The following is a 21,276-nucleotide window of genomic DNA, read 5'->3' on the forward strand; positions in this document are numbered from 1 at the left end:
ATGTTTAAAAGGAGGGTCATAATTGCGAATGACTTTATGCGTGGGTTATGCATGACGAGTGCTGTGGAATTTGTGGACGTGTGGAGTGAGTTTGATGGGCGAAAGGATCTATATAAGATGGATGACTTGCATTTGAATGGTTACGGTGTAAGAAGACTTGAGAAAGTGTTGCTGAATGTAGTGGATGTGCAAATTCAGGGAAACTAGATTTATTAAGGGGGGGGGGAGTAGATATACAGTCCTTAGGGAGGCAGTTGAATGTAAGAATGAATATAATATGCCAGAGCAAATAAGGACAACAAACCAGAGTGGGATAGTTAATATAAGGCATCAAGGTAGGGTTGGGGCTAATGGGGGTCTTAAATTCATGTACACTAATACTAGGAGTATTAGAAACAAGAAGGAAGAGTTTTTGGCCATGGTTGGCACTTCCAGACCACAGATTATTGGTATTAGTGAAACATGGCTGACTGTAGATGATATAGCTAGTGGGATTGAATGTGATGGGTATAGTGTGTTCAGGAATGACAGAGAGAATAAAATGGGGGAGGAGTATTGTTGATGATAGCTGATGAGCTACAGCCAAGGAGAATAGAAGTTGAATTGCAGGATAGAGAAAAGAGCACAACTGAGGCCATTTGGTGTGAGATTGTGGCTAGCAGAACTAAATATACAATTGGGTGCTGCTATAGACCAGGTGATGGAAAAGATGGTGACAATATGCACAAGCAAATAGAAGAAATGAGTGGAAGGAGAGTGATTATTATGGGAGATTTCAACTATGGTAACATTGATTGGAGTGAGGAGAGGACACAAGGAAGGAAGGAAATGGATTTTATGCGGTTATTAAGGGATAACTATCTGCGACAGAATGTAATGGAAAATACTAGCGGTCAGAGAGTGCTTGACCTAGTAATTACATCTGAGGATTTGGCTGTAACAAATATGACCACATTGCCACCAATTGGTGAGAGTGATCATAGGGTCTTGACTTGGCAGGTGGCTAAAGGTGTAGACTTTTCAATTAAGACAGGGTACATATGGAATTATCGGGCTGGACAGTATTACAAGCTTAGGAGTTTGATTGGTTCAGTGCCATGGCATGTACAACTGCAAGGACTAGAAGTTGATAATGCATGGGAGGTAGTTAAGAAGTGCTTGCACGAAGCAATGGCTGACTGTATACCTAGAGTCCGAATAATAAATCAAGTATGGGTTAAATGGATGAATAACACCATTAAGTTTGAGCTGCAAAAAAAGAAACAACTATGGAGGGAATTTAAGGAGAAGGGTGACCGGCAGGCACATGAACGGTATAAAGCGCAGGCCAGAAGGGTGACGAGTGTGGTAAGAAAAGCAAAAAAGGATTACGAAAGAACATTGGCCATGAAGGCTAAAGAGAATCCTAAACAGTTTTTTAGATATGTAGCAAGTAAAAGGAAAAATGTACATGGCAGAATGATTTTAAAGAATGCCGATGGTAGGGAGGTAACTGAATCAGTTGAGATAGTTGAGTTATTGAGTGAGCACTTTGCAAGAATATATCATCCAGGTGGTTACATTGCAGAAACGAATAAACCAGTAGATTATACAGGAATTGTGGTGAATGAAGTGGAGTGAGCAGTCTATTGCATAACCTCAATGTCAATACATCTGTGGGATTGGATGGTATACCAGCTCGTGTTGTACGAGAAGCAGCTAAAGAATTGTCAGTACCCGTGACCATTTTGTTTAATTTGAGTCTCGGGTCTGGGTTAGTCCTGAGCGGGTGGAAAGAGGGGAAAATAGTTCCACTGCATAAAAGTGGTTCCAAGACTGCTGTTGTAAATTACCGACCGATTAGCATATCAGGAATCATTGTCAAGGTCTTAGAGAAATTAGTCAAGAAAAGAATACAGGATTGGATAGATGAAAATGGGATATTGTATGGGGGACAACATGGTTTTGTGAAGGGTAGATCATGCCTCAGTAACTTGCTCACGTTTTATAACACAGTGATGGCTGAACTGGATAGGGGTAATGGGTTTACAGTGATACTACTGGACCTTGCCAAGGCCTTTGACAGGATACCACATGGAACCCTAATCAGTAAACTGGAGCAGATGGGGATAGATATAGGGTTGGTGAGATGGATAGGAGGGTGGTTGAAGGAGAGATACCAAAGAGTGGTTTATTCAGGAGTGGAGTCTAAAAGACGTCTCTTGTGACTAGTGGAGTGCCACAGGGCTCTGTTCTTGGACCACTGCTTTTCAATTTGTTCATCAATGATATTGGAAAGGATTTGAGAGGAAGTGTTCACTTGTTTGCTGATGATGCAAAGTTTTGTAGAGCAATTGTGAGTGCACAGGATGTCAAAATTTTACAGGATGATTTGGATAATTTGGAGGACTGGGCTAGGAAAAATGGATGTCAATTTAATGTGGCAAAGTGTAAGGTTATGCACTTTGGGGTGAAAAGAATAGGCAGTATATCGCATTGGTGGAACCGTACTCCAGGAGATTGATGAGGCCAAGGATTTGGAAGTGTTGGTGGATAGGGAGTTGAAGTTTAGGGAGCACATTGCAAAAGTGACTAAAACAGCTCACCAAATCACTTGGCTTCTGAAAAATACTTTAACATGCAGAGACAAACAAGTTGTTCCTCTGTATCGAGCCTTGATAAGACCCCATCTGGACTTCTGTGCCCAGTTATGGGCACCAGGGTGTCTTCGTGATGGGGAGGAAGTGGAGAGGGTCCAGAGACGAGTGGCTAAGATGATAGCAGGTCTGTGGAATGAATCTTATGAGAATAGGTTGAAGATTTGTGGGTTGCAGAAATTGGACGATAGGCGAAGGAGGGGTGATATGATTGAGACATTCAAATTACTGAAGGGTTTTTATAAGATTGATCCAGAAGATATTTTTGAAAATATGACTGGTGGTGAGAGGACTAGGGGCCATGCATGGAAGCTGGGCAAGAGCGTGGTTGACAAGGGTGTTAGAGCTAGGTTTTTTACTTGGAGAGTGGTGAATGAGTGGAATAAGCTTCCAGAGTCTGTTGTGGGTGCTACGACCGTGAATGAGTTCAAGGCAAGGTATGATAGATACTGTGTGAATGTTGAATAGTTGTTCTTGACATGATGTTAGGGCCTCCCTCGATGAGTCTGTCGACTCCTTGGAGTTTCCCGGAACAATAATAATAATAATAATAATACATAATAATTACATTGTCAGAAGAAAAAAAATCAGCACAGAACGAGGGTGAAGCTAATTCTGTTTGCGAAGAACCATTGCCTTTACCATACAGTACTGAGCTGACTATCTCTTCTGGTGATGAAAGTGATTTTGCAACAGTTCGCAAACGTTGCCAAATATTGTCTAATAGCAATGATAATTCTGATGACAAAATGGTAAAAAAAAAAAAGTTACTTTTCAATAAAATTAAATGAATAAAGCCTTAAAACAAACTTAGGCATTCTTATTTTCCTGAATTTTCATAAACTTTTTTATGCTATTTTAGGTTTATTTTAATTCATTGGTTTGGTTTTAGTTTTATGTGGTTTTAGAAAATTATGGAACGTATCCCTGATTTTTCAACGTAAGTTAGGCCTTTTTTGTGCGATTTTTTATATGCGGTTTTCTGTGGAACATACTACCACATAAAAAGAGACCTGAGTGTATATGTTTGAATGACCAAATATAAGCTAAACAAATTATATTCTTGTTTTAATCCATACCTAAGTGTATACAAACAAAGTGTGTGTGAAGTATCTACATATTTGAGGTGTGTTCAAAAAGTTCTGAGACTTAATTTATTTAAAATATATGCAAAAGCTTATGAGCTATAGAAACATATCCCATTCAACATATTTTCCTCTTGCATGAACACACTATTACCAGGAATTTCTCCTACTTTTGGATGCATCTTTGGAACTGTTCTAAGTTCTGTTCAAACATAATGATGTGAACAAACATCAAAACGGGTAGTTGAACAATGAGACTTATTTGTGCATATGGGCTCAAAGAAGATTCTACTAAAAAAGAAGTGGAGGAATTTTATAAATCATTAGATTGGTCCTTGTTAGAGATCTAAACAGCAGAGAAAGAAATGAATATAAGATATATAGAAATGTTTTGGGAAAATTTGGAGAAAACAGCAAAACTAAGTTAATTATAATGGTAAGTAAGTACTGGATTTCTGTTTAGGACATAAACTAGTTGCATTAACATGCACTAACACCACATTCCAACATAACAATGTGAACAAATTCATATGGAGAGAAGAAACAAGAAATAAGAAAAGTCTCATTGACCATGTTATTGTTGATAATGATATCTTCATGATCGTTCAGGACACAGGGATATAGAGAGGATATGAAAACCTTTTTTCCACACTTTTTATTGAAACAACTTCAAAAGAAAAGTGTGGAAAAAATGTTTAAAAATAATCCAAGTCGAGCTTTCAAAGGTGAAGACTCAACTATGCAAATAATATCTGTGGACAGTAGTCCATATTTGGCTTAATCAGAGCCTTGTATCCTCATAATATATCCCCACCAAGAGTAAATTTGTTACTCTTGTTGGAGATATGTTGTTGGAGGTGGAGGAAATAACAGATCTTGAGGTGATGTCCTCTGCATCATTGCTAGAATTCATTGTGTTGTGCTCACAATTTTGGCATTATGTCCTCTACATTTTAGATGCTTATTCACCATCACCTCAAGACTGTTATTTCCTCCACCTCCAACAACAATATATCCCCACCAAGAGTAAATTCTACATCCCATCTTTGTCTTCCAAATTTTAAAACCTTACATTTTGCAACATTGAACTGGCATCCGACTCCTGTGCTCATTCACAACAGTCTAGTCAAGTCAGTGGTTAAATTCAGCCAGGGCTCTCGGGGACCTGGCCCCGGAACTTTTTTCTGTTTTGTGACTTTTCTCCCTTTATGGTAATTAACCCTAACGTGAAACAGACAGCAATGGCAAGTTATTAAGACGTGCATATGATTGGTGTGGTATTAACAAAAGATTGTGCGACCGAAAGATAAAAGCAAAGCCAACAATTGAGATGAAATGCTAACTCTCATCAACCAAATTTCAAATGTGAAACTGCATAACAACATTCACTATATATATATATTTCTTAGTTTTAACACATTTACGAATATCAACACGTTCGGTTGAATTTTATTGCTGTTTTGCGGCAGGTGAACTCACACACATCAAATTAATAACAATGGTTTTTAGTTAGATACTGTGTTTTCCGGTGCAGCATATGGTTTTGCTCGAGTCTATATAGCATAGTTTCTATGGGGACATGTGATTCATTAATTAGTGTCGTTTTTATCCCAGTTTCTCTAATTGCACTATTTGTTGAGAAATATATTATACAGAGTGCATGGACTGTATTCACTGACATAATAAAAGTACTTGTTTTTCTTGCCTCTGCAGTATAGTGGCTATTGGGAAGGGTGTTGTTTTTACCGTGGAAGCAAGTTACTATTGTCCAGACGTGAACGTGTTTAAGCTTTTTTTCATGTGCAAGGAATATGCGAAACTTTCTAATTTCTTTCCTTTTATAATTTCTTTTATAATTGCCTTCAATACTCACCCATAATGCCCTAAAATATGTATATAAATTTTTTTGAGTAAAAATAGCCAATGTATTTAAAATAAGGGACACTCCTAAACAAAAACAGGCTATAATAGCCATAATAATAGTGTTTAAGAGGAGTAGCATGGGAATTTTCCCAGAAACAATATCTAATTCTAATTTCTTTTCTCAAAAAGTAAAATCAGGGGTGTGAGTTATATTCAAGTAAATACGGTATTTCAACTATGGATAAGTGCATTGGTACCATCTTTAAATGAAAAAAATAGCTCGATGACAGCGATAATACAAAACGAGTTTGTAATGACAGCTTGTAATGTGTAGCTTCTGAAGAGAAAGAGGTCTGTAATGAATCCACAGAATTCCCATCAGTTGCAATGCGAAAATATTATTATGCTGAATGAAAGGAAAGATTTGCTGACTTGCTGAACACTTGACCAGTGGATTGCATTCAAAGGTAAATACAATTGGTTATTTTGTAGGAAAATTTTTCTGTTTTGTGACTTTTCTTCCTTTATGGTAATTATGCCTACATTATTGTGTTATTATTCAACAGCTGTTTACAGTTTTGAATGTATATAAAGTCAACATCGACAGCAGCTTGATTACGAATGCGTTATGAAAGGGACAGGGATTGGAGCTTGCCCGGATAGCATTCAAAGGTAAATACAATTGGTTATTTTGTATAGAGCCTCCGGAACTTATTCGTTTAGAATTTAACAACTGACTCAAGTGTTTCAAGTGTTCTTGTAAGGCCACAACATTAGCTCTACTCTTCATAGTTCTTCCCAACTCTGCATCATCTGTAAACAGCTGTATATCCTCATTCAAATCTTCCCCAATATCATTAACATACAGGTTAAACAAATGACCCTAAAACAGACCTCTGAGGCACACCACCAGTAACTTTCTTCTTCTTCTACTTCTGCGATATTGCTCCCCATACACAACTTTTTGATAACTATCAGACAGCCAATCTCCAATCCACGGCACTAGTCTAATATCCAACCCCATCTGCACTAGTTGTCAACTTATTATGCGGTAATCTATCCCTCTCCTGCATATCCCTCTCCATTGCCCAATGCTGTTGTCATCTTATTGTAATAAGTTTTTGTGATGCCGACCATCAAAGATAATACCACTGTTGCAAACCCTATTCTGGATCCTTGTTCTCACTAACCTATCCAACACTTTAATCACAACACCTGATCCAAAGATTGGTGTATACTTTGATGTTTGAGTTCTGTCTCTTCTCTTGTGAAGTGGTACGATCTTCCCTTCTTTCCACTCCTTTGAAACCTGACCCAATGTTGGACTCATATTAAACAAATATGTCAAGGCAGATGTCAACACCCTAACACATTTGTTCAAAATAAGTGGTGATAATCATCAAATCCCACAGCCTTATTAACATCAAGTTTGCTGAATTCTCCATATATCTCTTGCTCACTTTCTGAGAAATTCTTCTCTTTGATAGAAAAAAAATGCTAAGGATCTCAGTCAGTTAAGTCACTATACTTCTTCCATCTCCTTTCACCATTTCTGCCATGATCTCATCATATTATAGCGATTTTTTTTCTTCATTTCATTAGATGGTGTAAGAGGACTGATATCAAATTGGGAAGAACTGCTCTGTTAAAAACATTATCAAAATGCTCTGCATGCCTTGTGATGATGGCATTTAGCCTTTCAGTTTGTTACCGTTTTTATCTTTCAATCACTTAATTCTATTCTCTGTTCTTTCCAAAATAACTTAGTCATAATTTCATACAGTTCTCAGAAATTTTTGCTCCAGCAGCATTTTCTTTTTTTATCTGGTTATCTCTAGTCTATTTTGAATTATGCTTTTACATGTTTATTAATTTCCCTACAACTTGGTTTATTTCATTATTTGGATGTTCCTCCAGCATCTTCCTCCATTCATCGATTAACTGCATTGCCGCCTTACTGTTCAAATAATTTGGTTTCTGCTCCTTTCTAATCCTTCAAACAGACTGATTAATTTCATGCACATGAAAGCTAATCTTTCATGAAGCTAATCTGCACATACTTTATACATTATGGTCTTGTAGGCCAGCTCTTTCATATCATCTGAGCAACTCATCCTAGTAAATTCTGCACTATTCGCATTGCTCAATGCTTTAGCAGTAACAGTATGCACTATAGTGCCTTTTCTATGCTCAACTGAAATGCGCTCTTAATAAAGGACTGATGAGAAAAATAAATATATACAAAAATAAAGGGGGTGCTTAAGGGTCAAAGCTGTATAACTGAGAGGAAACCTCCACATAGCCTTTAATGGAATGCAGAGAACCGACCTGGGCTTCTGACCTAATGTCCAATCCTCACCTTCTCGTGGTGTACCCTGCTGGGTATCTACTTGGGTACTGAACGAACAAGGATGGGCTGGCAATTTGGGATTTAGCCAACCAAATTGTATTCCTATTGGCTTAAACCAATATAGAAAATGATGGTACAACATGACAAAATTTCATGCTGGCTGGGGCGTCGCCGGGTTAAACAAGGCCCCCCTGTTGTTTTCGCCAGGAAACCAGGGTGAACAGCGAAAAGTCAGCTACTGGAACAAATCTGAAAACACACCCCAACTCAACATCACCAGACTTAAAGATCGGTACTATCAACGTAAGAAGCCTGAATGGCAAAGAAATGGAGCTAGCTGAGGAATTAGATAAGTACCAGATTGACATAATGGGGTGACTGAAACAAAAAAGACAAAAACTGGTGAGATCTTTCTGAGCAATAAATACAAAATGTTGTATTCAGGAAACGACAATCAAGGAAAAGAAGGAGTAGCCATAATATTAAACACAAAATACGAGGCTAATCTTCTTGAATGGCAGGCAATCTCGAGTGATGTGGGCAAATATCAGAATGGGGAACTGGACAATGAGACTTATTTGTGCCTATGGTCCCACAGAAGGTTCTACTAAGGTAGAAGTGGAGGAATATTTTGAGGCTTTAGAAAAAGCAACTGACACAATGAAAAAGGAAAAGTTGGTCCTTGTTGGGGATCTAAATAGCAGAATAGGAAATGATTGTCAGACATACAAAAATATTTTGGGAAAATTTGGAGAAAAGAGCAAAGCTAATAATAATGGCAAATACCTGTTGGATTTCTGCTCAGGACATGGACTGGTTATTACTAACACCATGTTCCAACATAAAAATGTGCACAAATTCACATGGAGAGAAGAGACAAGGAATAAGAAAAGTCTCATTGACTATGTTATTGTTGATAGTGATGTTTTCTCCCTGGTGAAGGACACCAGAGTGTACAGAGGATTTGAAATTGGAAGCGATCACTATTTAGTCTTGAGCAGGATAAAATTGAATTTCATATTGAAAAGAATATCATGTAAGAAACTTTTAAAGCGAATAAACATTGAGCAGCTCTCAGATGTGAACTGTAGACTAAAATACACAAAGATTATTGAAGAAAAAATTAAAGATTTTGAGAACAGTAACCAAACCATGGAGATTCAGTAGCAAGCCTTGAAGAAATCCCTGATTGATTTAGCCAGGGAGGGATGTGGTGAGGTTGTGTGCAAGGATAGAAAAATCAGAACTCCATGGTGGACACAGGAAGTTAAAGAGGCAGTGAAGGAAAAGAAGATAGCATATCAGCATATCAAAAGTTCCTGGCAAATAAGTCAGCTTGTGCTCTTAGAGAATACAGAGACAAATGTAAGAAAGCGAAACACTTTGTAAAACTAGCTAAACAAAAGTCATGGGAGGACTTTGGCAAGGACATAGAAAATAAATATCAAGAAGGTAGTAAGATATTCTGGAGGTTGTTGAAGAAGCTTAGAAATGGAGGAAAGAGTGCTGTGAAAGGAGTTAGAGATGATAAAGGTGACATGAAAACAAGACTAAAAGATATCCTTGAAATATGGAGTAATTACTTCGAAAAATTGCTAAATGAAACAAGCAGTGATAGCACAGTGGTAAAAAACACTCAACAGGCATACAGTCAGGAATACATATCCATACTTGATGTAGAAAAAGCCATCAAAGGTTTGAAATGTGGAAAGGCAGCAGGAGTAGATGATATTCGACCAGAAATGCTGAAGTATGGTGGTATAAAAGTCTTACAATGGCTGCACTGCATAGTTCAGAAAGCTAGGACAGAGGGAAGAATTCCCAATGATTGGAGTAGAGCTCTAATGGTAACCATATATAAAAAAGGGAATAAAATTGAATGTCAGAATTACAGAGGTATCCCCCTACTGAATGTTCCTGGCAAGATCTATGCAAGTATACTTGAGAAAGTTGAGAATTGTGGAAGAAAAGCTTGGTGAAGAACAAGCTTGATTCAGGTCAAATAGAGGCTGTCAGGATCAGATCTTCACTTCACGACAAATAGTTGAGAAAGCATGGGAATATAACAATGATTTGTATTTAAGTTTTGTCGATCTGGAAAAGGCATATGACAAGGTGCCAAGAGAGAAGCTATTCAATAGGCTACAGTCATATGGTGTCAATGAGGCATTATATCAAGCAAACCTTAGTCTTTATTTGAGTTGTAAGTCAGCAGTTAGAATTGAAGAAAGTACAGGAAGATGGTTTAATGTTAAAACTGGTGTGAGACAAGGATGTACATCATCCCCTCTGTTATTCATTATTTATATGGATCATATTATGAAGGAAAGCGGTATTAAACATGATATCAGAATTGGAGATGTTAATGTCAGCTCTTTGCTTTATGCAGATGATGTTATACTTCTAAATAAATCTGCTACAATTTTGCAAGATTCCCTGACTAAATTGAATAAATGTTGTAATAGATATGGAATTAAGGTCAGCATTAAAAAGACAAAGACAATGAAAATAGGTAGAATTGTTGAAAATGTCAACTGTGTTGTGAATGGAGAACCTGTAGAACAAGTAAAACATTTCAGCTACTTAGGCACGATTTTTACTGAAGATGGTAAATTAAATATGGAAATAGACAACAGAATCAACAATGCTGGTATGGTAGGAAGTCAATTGAATAAATTCATATGGAATAAGAGAGAAATTAGTTGGAACACTAAATTAGGTGTATACAAGACAGTGTTCAAACCAGTTTTAACTTATGGATCTGAGAGCTGAGTCAGAAGTAAAACACTTGACCAAAGACTAGAGACCACAGATATGAGAATCCTGAGAAAGATTAGAGGCATGAACAGATGGCATCAATCACATTAAAAACAAGGATATTAGGAAAGAACTTGACATTGTCAGCATCCAGGAATGCGTTAGCAGAGCTAATCTCAGATGGTATGGTCACTAAAACAGAATGGGCAAGGAAAGGTTAGCAAAACAAGCGTTCTCTGCCAGGTTGGCAGGAAAACAATCCTTAGGAAGACCAAGATATAGGTTGATTGATACAGTACAAAGTATCTTAGATGATAGAAATATAAGATCTGATAACATTGGCCTCTTGACAAGTTACAGACGGATTTGGAGGAAAATTGTAGATAGGAAGTTAGTAATGATGTAAATTTTTCATGTAGTACTATCATATCCTGTACACCACTTGAGGGTACATGTCAGGAATTTGATGATGATGATGACAAAAATAAAGGTGATATCATGAATAGAAAACAATATTCAGACTAATATGAAATGCGTTCACCAGTTATAAGCTCATACCATCTTCACTATTACTTCTCTCTTGAAGCATGGAATATTATTTTATCAAAAACATTCTAGATACTTTCCTATAGCCATAGAGTTATTAACTTTGTCATTACAGAAAAAAAAAATATTTATTCATAGATATAAAATAGCTTATGACATTTTGTAAAGTAATATATATGAGTGCAAAACAGTCATGCTCAACATATTTGAATATTTTCTGTATAAAATATTCTGTATATTTTGTACAGAACCTGAAATTAATGCATTATTATATAGGAACCTTACCTTTGAGCTTGTTGCATTAGTACAAGAATCCGTTTACCAGTACTTGTCACATCTGTTGAGAAGGCTACTTTTGCACTAATATAATCAGATTTGCTAGTGTTGGATAAGAAGGCATATGTTATCATACTTCCACCATCAAAACTTCCACCAATATCTAGAATGAAAAAATGGATATATAAAAATAAATAATAATAATAATAAAATAAAAAAATAAAATAAAATAAATAATAATAAATAAAATAATAATAAAATAAATAAATAATAATAATAATATGATACTGAACAGAGAAAAAATTATGTATGATTATTTTCTGTTTGCTATGTTTAGTTCAGATATTTGTATTATGCTTCTGAATTTCAGATGACTTCCTTTTTTTTTTTTTTTGCACAAATTGTCAGAATCTGAATCATTTTCAAATAAAGAGTCAGCTATATTCAAGAATTCTGCCATAGTTGTATAATTTAATCAATATGAAATACAATTTGGCTATCTAAAACCCAAATTCTAAGCACATCTCATTTGTTCAGTATCCAGTATCTCTGATCCCTAAGTGACAACAAATTAAATATGGAAATACATAACAAGATAGAAAAGCTGATAAGCAGTGCCAGTTTGATGTAATTATATGGAATAACAGAGAAATTAGCCCAAAATAGCAATACATAAAATAGTGATGAAATCAGTTAAGGGGATAAAAATCCCTTATTGTTTTTCAGCCAGTAAGCGAAACTAAGATCGAAAACTACGATCTGTAACGTTTCATGCCGACGAACTGTCAGCGTATCCAAGCGTAAGTGACCACTTGGTAGTGCCACACCACGGCAACTCGTTGCAAAGGTGGAGCAAGCTCCCTCACTGTTCTTGATATTTTCTCATAATGTAAAACACACAGCTCTTAAGAGATGTAGTACTGTTTTACATTATGAGGAGAGGTCACTACCCAGACCGGTTTCAACCTTTTTTGAGGTCTCATCAGTGAGTAGCTAGACCTAGAATATCAGAGTTTAAGTGAAGAAAACTTACATACTTTTGCTATACGATTGACCGAAAGGTGTGTCACTATATTATATTATAACATAGTATAACTAAGATGAAAAGCCAAAACGGCTATTTTTTTCTGGCGAGGTTGATATAAGTTAAGGGGATAAAAATCCCTTATTGCTTTTCAGCTAGTAAGCGAAACTAAGATCGAAAACTACGATCTGTAACGTTTCATGCCGACGAACTGTCATGATGAAACAGTGATGAAATCAGTTTTAACTTACAGATTTGAAAGTTATATTAGAATTGAAGGCTACAGACCACAGATACAAAAAAAAAGTTCTGAGAAAAGTCAGAGAATGAACATATGTCATCGATGGCAAAATCACATTTAAAATGAAGCTATTAGAAAGGTCTTTCATATCATTAGCATTCAAGAATGCGTAAGCACAGCTAATCTAAGTGATATAGCAATATAAACCAAATGGGAGAGGAAATCTTAGCAAGACATGTTTGATGCCAGGATGGCAATAAAAAGACTCAGGAAAACCATGATTTATGGATGGATGCAGTTAGTACAAGAACAAAATGTAAAATCAGTATTGGAAACCTGACAAATAATAGATTAATTTGAAAGAAAGTTGTTAATAGGAAGATGGCAATAATTATGTGATATTATCACAGTATTCATGCCAACAACAGGATTTGAACCTGCAAGCCTGTTGGTTGGAGAATGGATGGATGTTGAGCAGATTTGAGGTTAGCAATTCCAAACGACCAACATTTGCCAGCAAAGGTTGGGCGATTGGTAGAGCCTCTGCTACTAATGGCTCACGCAAAAAGTTAAGTAAGTTTGAGCACAGTTAGTAGTTGGAAGGGAATCAATCGTTTGATGCTGTTGGCACACTCTCCCTCGATGAGTCTCAGACTCCCTGGAGGTGTCACATAATAATAATAAAGAGAACAATGAAAAAACTAAATGTCTGTGAGACAGTGGGTTAAAATTAATTTGCAAGACGGCAGTCGTTAATTAGCCAAATAGTTCTCTTTTACATCATCAAGAATTTTAAAGACAGATCTTTTGTGCATAACCACAAACATTTATCACAGCAGTATTCCAAGGTTGGGTGAATATGGAATTTACAGAGTTAGAAGCTGGTTAGATGAAAAGAAACATAGAGTGAAAAGGATACCAAGTTTTTTGGAAGTCAGAGATATTATAAAAGTAAAGTGTTTGAGCCAGGAAATGGCTAGGGAGTAAGTGTTAGTCCAAAAGCAGAGATTTAGTCTTGACTGCTGATATGGGTGTTACTGAAGGTAAGCGAAGAAGAACTAAGGTCTTTTTCGTGCTTTGTAGATTGTGCTTTCCCCCCCCCTAGAAAATTGTGACAAAAAAGACAAAACTATATATAAAAAAAAAGACATGCATTGCAACATCTCCTTGCATTTACAACTATCCTTTGTGTTGTAATAAGTATTGTGTTCATATTCAAGAGACCTAAGAAACTATACACAGAATGTTTTATTCGTTCTAATTTTCATGCTCATTCACCTGAAACTATCTCTCACTGAAAAACTTTCTGCAGACATCTAGACATTTCCTGGGGGTTTGGACCTTTTTCAGTTAGTATACAATGTCTGAATACTTATTATACCACTCTTTGAAACATTAGCTTGAATATACAATGTTCAGTGAATGAAGCTTTCAGTGAAAGAAGCAGTGGTACTTCATATGATCTTTAACCACACCCATATTCAGCTTTCAGGGATGACCATGAGGTCTTCCTCCCACCTGCCATGAACTTTACTATTGCCCTTACCAGCTTATATGTTTCTTTTTCTTGTATGTTTCATATTGCCTTATTATGATTCAGATGGGACATAAATATCATCATAGCTGAGTGGATAGAAAACAGATCTGGAACCTGATTATTAGTGCTAAAAGAGGGATACTTTTTCACTAAACAGCAGATGCTAATGTGTGACTAGTTAGAATGACATGATCATGAGATTAGAGATTTAGGAATGATGGTTGTCAACCATCATTCCTAAATCTCTAATCTCATCCACTTGCTGCAGTAGAGCACCATTGATATACTACACAGCCTTATATTTCTGTCCTCCAAAATGCAACATCTTGCACTTATTGATATTAAAACTACAACCCTACTTTTTTGTCCAAGTGAAAAAGTCTATTCAAATCTTCCTGAAGGGATTTAACATCAGCAGTGCTACTTATAATTCTTCCCAACTTTGCATCATCAGCAAATAACAGAAGATCCCCAGTCAGTCCACATGATATACCGTTTACAAACAAGTTACACAACAGGGGCCCGAGAACAGAACCCTGGGACACACCACTGGTTACGCCCTTTTTTTTTTTGAGATGCTGCTCCATCATACACAACCTGCTAGTATTATTCAGAGAGCCAATCACTGATCCATCTAACAATATACTACACAACAGGGGCCCGAGAACAGAACCCTGGGACACACCACTGGTTACGCCCTTTTTTTTTTTGAGATGCTGCTCCATCATACACAACCTGCTAGTATTATTCAGAGAGCCAATCACTGATCCATCTAACAATATACTATCTATTCCCATCTTCTGCAGCTTGTACACCAACTTATCATGTGGTAATCTATCAAATGCTTTTGCAAAGTCTAAGAATATATCACTGTATATCAGCATTTCTCAACCTTTCAAAGAAGCCCAAGGACCCTTAAAATGCCTAAAATAATTCTACGGACCACTAAGTTATGTAATTTTTTTTTAAAAACCTATGTGGGGATGACTAACATTTGGGAAAAACTATGCCATTTATAACATAATAAATCTAAAAGCATGTTTTGAATACATCTCGAAACATAATTAATTAAATTGGAAGTAAATGATTAAAAGTGTATCATCATTGAACAAAGTTTTAATTTTTATGAAACAAATAAATGATATGATATAATTATGTTACTACTTAGTTTTAATGAAATGGTCGAGCTTCTCGCCCCTTGCAGAGTTGCTGGATATGTGGCTCAATATTGGTCAACTTCAGTCGAAGATCGGCACACACACTAAGACAATTTCTGTATTTTGTTTTTATTTGAAGGAGCGATAAAAATATTTTCTCATAAAGATAGGTTGTAGAAAACTGCATAACGATTTTCAATGCTTCTTCAGATATTTCGGGAAATTCACTTCTCATTGAAAGCAAGATCCAGAATCGAGCCAAACCAAAATCACGGAATTGCATTTTAAGCCCACAGTCACTCGAAAGCTCAATTAACTGTTCTTTTTTTGACAACGAAAGTTGCCCTCATGACACGTAAGCCTGAAATTGATCGTGAACCCACAGACATTTCTTCTAAAAGTTATTCGGAAAATATATTTCAAAATTCTGTTTCAGAATTTGAGGTGGTCGCAAACCCTTTCCAGAAACTCAGAATCAGTAAAAATATCATTTTCCACTAAAAAGGATTCCAATGTTGGAAAAGGTGCAACTTGTCTGTCTTTTACATAACTAATCCATAACATCAGTTTTTTCTCGAATGCCTTTATTTTGTCGTAGGCATCAAGAACAGTTGAAGAATTTCCCTGAAGGGAGAGGTTTAGTTGATTTAATTTCGAAATAAGGTCTGAAAGATAGGATAGTGTTGATAACCATGCTTTGTCAACAAGGAGTGATGCAAAATCAGAATTATGTTCATTTAAAAACAATAAAACTTCGTGCCTTAACTGAAATAACCTTGTTAGTATTATGTCACTGGAAAACCAGCGAATTTAAGAATGAAGCAAAAGTTGTATATATTCACTGCCCATTTCATTGCAGAGTACTGAAAATAACCTGTTATTTAATGGTCGAGCCTTAATAAAATTAACTAGCTTTACAGAACAGTTTTAAATTCTGATGACATTCCTTTGGAAGCTAATACTTCCCTATGTATGAAACAATGTACCCAATTCATAACTTCCTTGACCTTAGAAACAACCCAACTTTGCCTACTTGCAAGGGCACGAGCTCCATCTGAACAGAAGCCCATGCATTTTTCCCATTCCTATGTGTATTATGTAATTATTGGGAGTGTGAAATATTTCTTCTCCAGTTGTTCGGGAAGACAAAGTCCTACAAAACAGAATATCATCATGAATGTTGTTAACATGATCATATCTTGCGTGGCATATTAACTGCACATCATTTGTAACATTTGTAGTCTCATCTATTTGTAAAGCATAATAAGGGCTCTTCTTAGCTCTTTTGATTAACTGAGATTCTACGTCACCTGCCATAACATTAATTCTGCAACCAACAGTGTCAATTAAAAGAGGAATCAAATCAACATCTTTTAGTAACTTTTTGCCAAACATAGTTTTTATCACATCTTTAATAGCTGGAAGTAGTAAATTTTCTCCGATAGAATAAGGTTTCCCTGTTTTTGCTATGCACAAACTTAAGAGATGCTTTCAGTGCCTTGCAATTAACCTGAATTCCAAATATGAACTGTCATATTTCCTACTGTAGTTTTTCTTTGAACCGCTTGTTTCTTCTACTTTAATAGTATTAGATTTACTCACTGTTACAACACATGTATTAAAATTAGGGTTAGCATCACCTGTTTCATTTTCTTTTCTTTTCAAAGTCTTAGTTCTAAGCCACTTTTCCTTTATTAAAAAACAGATCCAAAAATATATAAATACTGGGGTTAACTCACAACACACTTTGTCCAAGTATCACTTAGCACTTCTGAAGATATACTGAGACTTAGTTGAAGGAGGAAATCTTCAATAATAAAAATCAACAAACAACAAGCAATTTGTTGAAATGTGAATAACACATGTTTACTTCAAATCTGACAAAACAGCAAGGGAAGGCAGAAGCAATAAAACTATATTTTTGTTCACTTCAACCCTCTTTTATTACTCATCATTCTGCAACTACAAATTATCGTAGCAGCAGAATGTTCATAGAGTTAACCTTCTGCAGCTATTTGTTGGTTTTTTTAACACGTTCTCTGCCAAGTACGAGTATACTCATAGTTGGTATATGAGTCCCACAAGCCAGCTACGAGTATACTCGTATGACGCTTACCGCTGGCAAGATTACCCATACTGACCTTGAAGAAGTGAAAATTCTTGGCATGTGGAGCTAGCAGCAAAACTGTGTATACTCGTAGATGGTATATGCTCCTCACAAGTCAACAACAAGTATACTCATATGTCGATTACCACCGGCAACGAGATTACCCGTAATGACCTTGAAGATGTGAAATTGCTTGGCGTACGGGAACAAACTATGCTGAAGTAGCGTAGCAGCGAATGTGTTAAGTATCCATTTTTAATTTGCTTTGTTTGGATAATTAAAATATATATATATATATATATATATTCATATATACTGACTATAACCGAGACTAGAATAACAATTAGACTTGACTATGTGGCGCTCCACCTCATCACGGCATATATGAAGCCATGTACTGTTTTCAGTAAACACAAATGATGAAGGCCGTCAACATGAGATAAACTGGACAACAACCTCAAACCTTCATATATGTCATGATGAGGTGGAGTGCTGCATAGTCTAGTCTAAGGAAATTATTATGGACCCTCATCACATAAATAATAACCTTAGCTATAATCTACTGGACTCTTTCAGCTCTGCTATCCGATATTGGCACACTCGTGAAATCAGACACACGCAGCTGCTTAACAATAGAACTTCAACACGGACTGTAGCTACAGTTCAAAACTAATTGAATTTTATAATAGTCGTTTGTATAGTGATATGATGTTTCTTATAGTGTTTATTTGCTTTCTATGTTCCCAAGGCTGAAGAAGACGGACAATTCAATGAAACATGTTGCATTTTGAATAAATTTAATTGTTATTCTAGTCTCAGTTATAGTCAGTATATATAAATATGAACATATCCCAATACCGAGTTAATACTACAAATTGCTATATATATATATATATATATATATATATTTGTTTAATTTAAGCCTGCCTGCAGACCACCTGTCCTATCATCGTGAACCACAGGTTGAGAAACACTGCTGTATATGATTCTCCTTTATCTAACATACTTGTCACTTTATCATAAAATGCAAGTAAATTACTAAAACAAGACCTACCCTTTACTTAGAAGTATGAACATCATCATCTGCATAAAGCAGTATTCAATATCTCAAATTTCGTATCAGATTTTATGCTACCTTTCCATTGGAATGTGGTCAACATGGATGATAAGTAATAGTGGAGATAGCTTACACCTCTTTCTTCAAACTGATTGTGCATCAAATAATCTTCCAGTATATCCTTCAAATCTAACTGCTGACCTGACTGATGATTTAAGTATATAGACAATATACTGCTTTATATAATGCCTCTAAACACCATATGTTTGTAACATTTTGAAGAGCACTTCACTTGGCATCTTATGCTTTTATACAGATCTACAACGCACAAATACAGATCCTTGTTACATAATCTCATGTGATTTCTTTGACGGCCTATTTTAATATAAAAATCTGCTTTGGCAATCTCTGTTTGGCATCAACCCAGGTTATTCTTACTTCTTTATTCCAGAGTAGAGGTTCCAGTTTCTCTCTCCTCTTTGTGAGTGATATCCTTAAAGAGCATGCCAAACATACTTACAAACCCAAACCTTCTCCATTCTGAGAGTGCATCAGCATAAATAGTGGAGTCACCAGATAGTACAAGGGCACAAACCTGTCAGTAATAAGTTAGGAGGCTTCCCTGTCAATTGGCACATAATCTGCAAGGTCATGCCCAGGAAGGAAGTCCGAGAAGCGGTATGTGGATGGTGTGCTGTTGAGGTCATGTTATGGCAGAAATTGGCCACTCTATGGCCAAGAGTCTATCTCTTCTCATTGCATGTCCTTCCCACCTTTTCCTTTCATCTAACCATAAAAGACCCAATAATAACTGGTTGGCTGAGTGGTTAGCGTATCTGCTCTCCAGCCAAAAGGCTACGGGTTCGAATCCCGCCGTGGGCATGGATGTTTGTGATTGTCTGTGAAAATAGTAGTGGTGATGGTGGATAGTGGATGCCGTTGGTGTAGATGAGGCGGTTTGTGAATGAGGTGGAGACAGAGAGTTGTAGAGTAGGTGCCCTCCCTTGATGAGTCTTAGGACTCCCTGGAGGTGTCAAATAATAATAATAATAATACCCAAATAGGCAGTCAAAAGAAACCTTGATCTCCTCTGGCTCAAGGTTTTCTTTACCACTTAGTAACATTCATCTGCTGCACTTACTTGTCTCTAAACTCTGGAAACCACTCCAACATCTTCACCGTTCTCTCTATAAAGCTCAATCCAAATATTAAAATAGTGAGGTTATCTTCCTGGGTGACTCTTCCTTTCCAACACCACTAACCAAGATGGACGAGATGTGAAAGTTTTTACTGTAAGCAATGACCAAATGAAAATCATACATCTACCCACCCAAATTCCTGATAACCCTCTACATTCTCCCAAAACTTTTGATCTCTTTTTTTTTTTCACTAGTTCTTCATCCAGATACACCATACAGGCCATCTTTCCTCCTGGTAACTCAGATCACAATCTGGTGCAAGTCTCTTTACTCACAGAATATCCTTACTCCAACAATTCCCCAACTTCTATCCTTTGGCGCTACAAAGGCACCAGTTGGGAAAACCTCAGGAATTTCTACTCTTCCTTTCTATTGTTAGACTATTGTTTTCACTCTTCTGACCCAAACATATTCTCTGAGTGAGTCATAAAAATTATTTTCACTGGCATGAGAGCCTTCATTCCCAATTTTACCCAAACTTGTTATCCACTTTTCAAGCCTGGCTGAACAGAAAGTGTACTACAGCAGTTGAAAAAAAACCAAACTCAACTTGCATCAAGAGAACCACAGTCTTATACTCAGCCTATCATGAAGCACACAATTCATGCAAAACAATCACCAGAAATCTAAATCTGAATTCATAAAGACCAACAGCAGAAAACTTTCCTCCTGCCTAAATGGAAGCAGTGCCTTTTCGTTGCTAGCTAAGGCCATCATATGCGACTTCTGATCATCTTGGCTTCCACCTCTCTCTCTCTCTCTCACCCAGATGGTACTACAGCACCCAAAGATAAAGCTTACCTCTTGGAATCACATTTTTCCTGAAACTCCTGCATAAATGCTGGCATTTATGCATGAGTTTGTCGGCCTGGTTGGCCGAGTGTTTCGTGTATCTGCTCTCTAGTCAAAAGGCTGCAGGTTTGAATCCCGCCATGGGCATGGATATTTGTGATTGTCTGTGAAAATATTAGTGGTGGTGGGTAGTAGATGGTGTTGGTGTAGTTGCGGTTCATTGCAGTTGGTGGATTTGAGTGGTGGAGACAGGGAGTTGTAGAGTAGGTGCCCTCTCTCGATGAGTCATTGGACTCCCTGGAGGTGTCACATAGTAATAATAATAATAATAATAATAAATAACCAAATAGTCTCCTACCATACCAGAATCTGAGCACTATATGTCTCCTGTGGTTTTTGACAAAAAAGACATTAGAAGAATACTAAACAAATTTGATGCTAAACAGTCTTCTAGTTCTAATAGCATCTCTTCAATTGTATCTTAAAATTGTGCTTCAGGGCCTGTCCTGTATTGTCTTTACTGTTTTGTACACTTAGCTTTTTGTATATTATTATATGATTGCTTCTGCACTTATCCCAAAGTGCAGAAGCAATCATATAATGAGCCTATTCCAAAAAAGAGAAATAACTACAATTGATATCCTTACTG

The 21,276-nt window shown here is 36.6% G+C and overlaps 1 protein-coding gene across 7 annotated transcripts in view; it reads right to left on the minus strand.

Annotated features, from left to right (window-relative positions):
• The window catches only part of axo (axotactin), a 927,649-nt gene that overhangs the window by 289,343 nt on the left and 617,030 nt on the right, over positions 1 to 21,276 (minus strand). For all 7 annotated transcript variants that reach the window (XM_090410025.1, XM_090410024.1, XM_090410023.1 and 4 more), the window contains one exon: positions 11,523 to 11,676. In XM_090410025.1, the coding sequence (XP_090266151.1) occupies positions 11,523 to 11,676 (154 nt within the window). The remainder of the gene's footprint in view (positions 1 to 11,522; positions 11,677 to 21,276) is intronic.

This window comes from Typopeltis vanoorti, chromosome 20 (genome assembly GCF_054136105.1).
Source record: "Typopeltis vanoorti isolate ZY-2024b chromosome 20, IOZ_Tvanoo_1.0, whole genome shotgun sequence".
Lineage (NCBI taxonomy): Eukaryota > Metazoa > Arthropoda > Arachnida > Uropygi > Thelyphonidae > Typopeltis > Typopeltis vanoorti.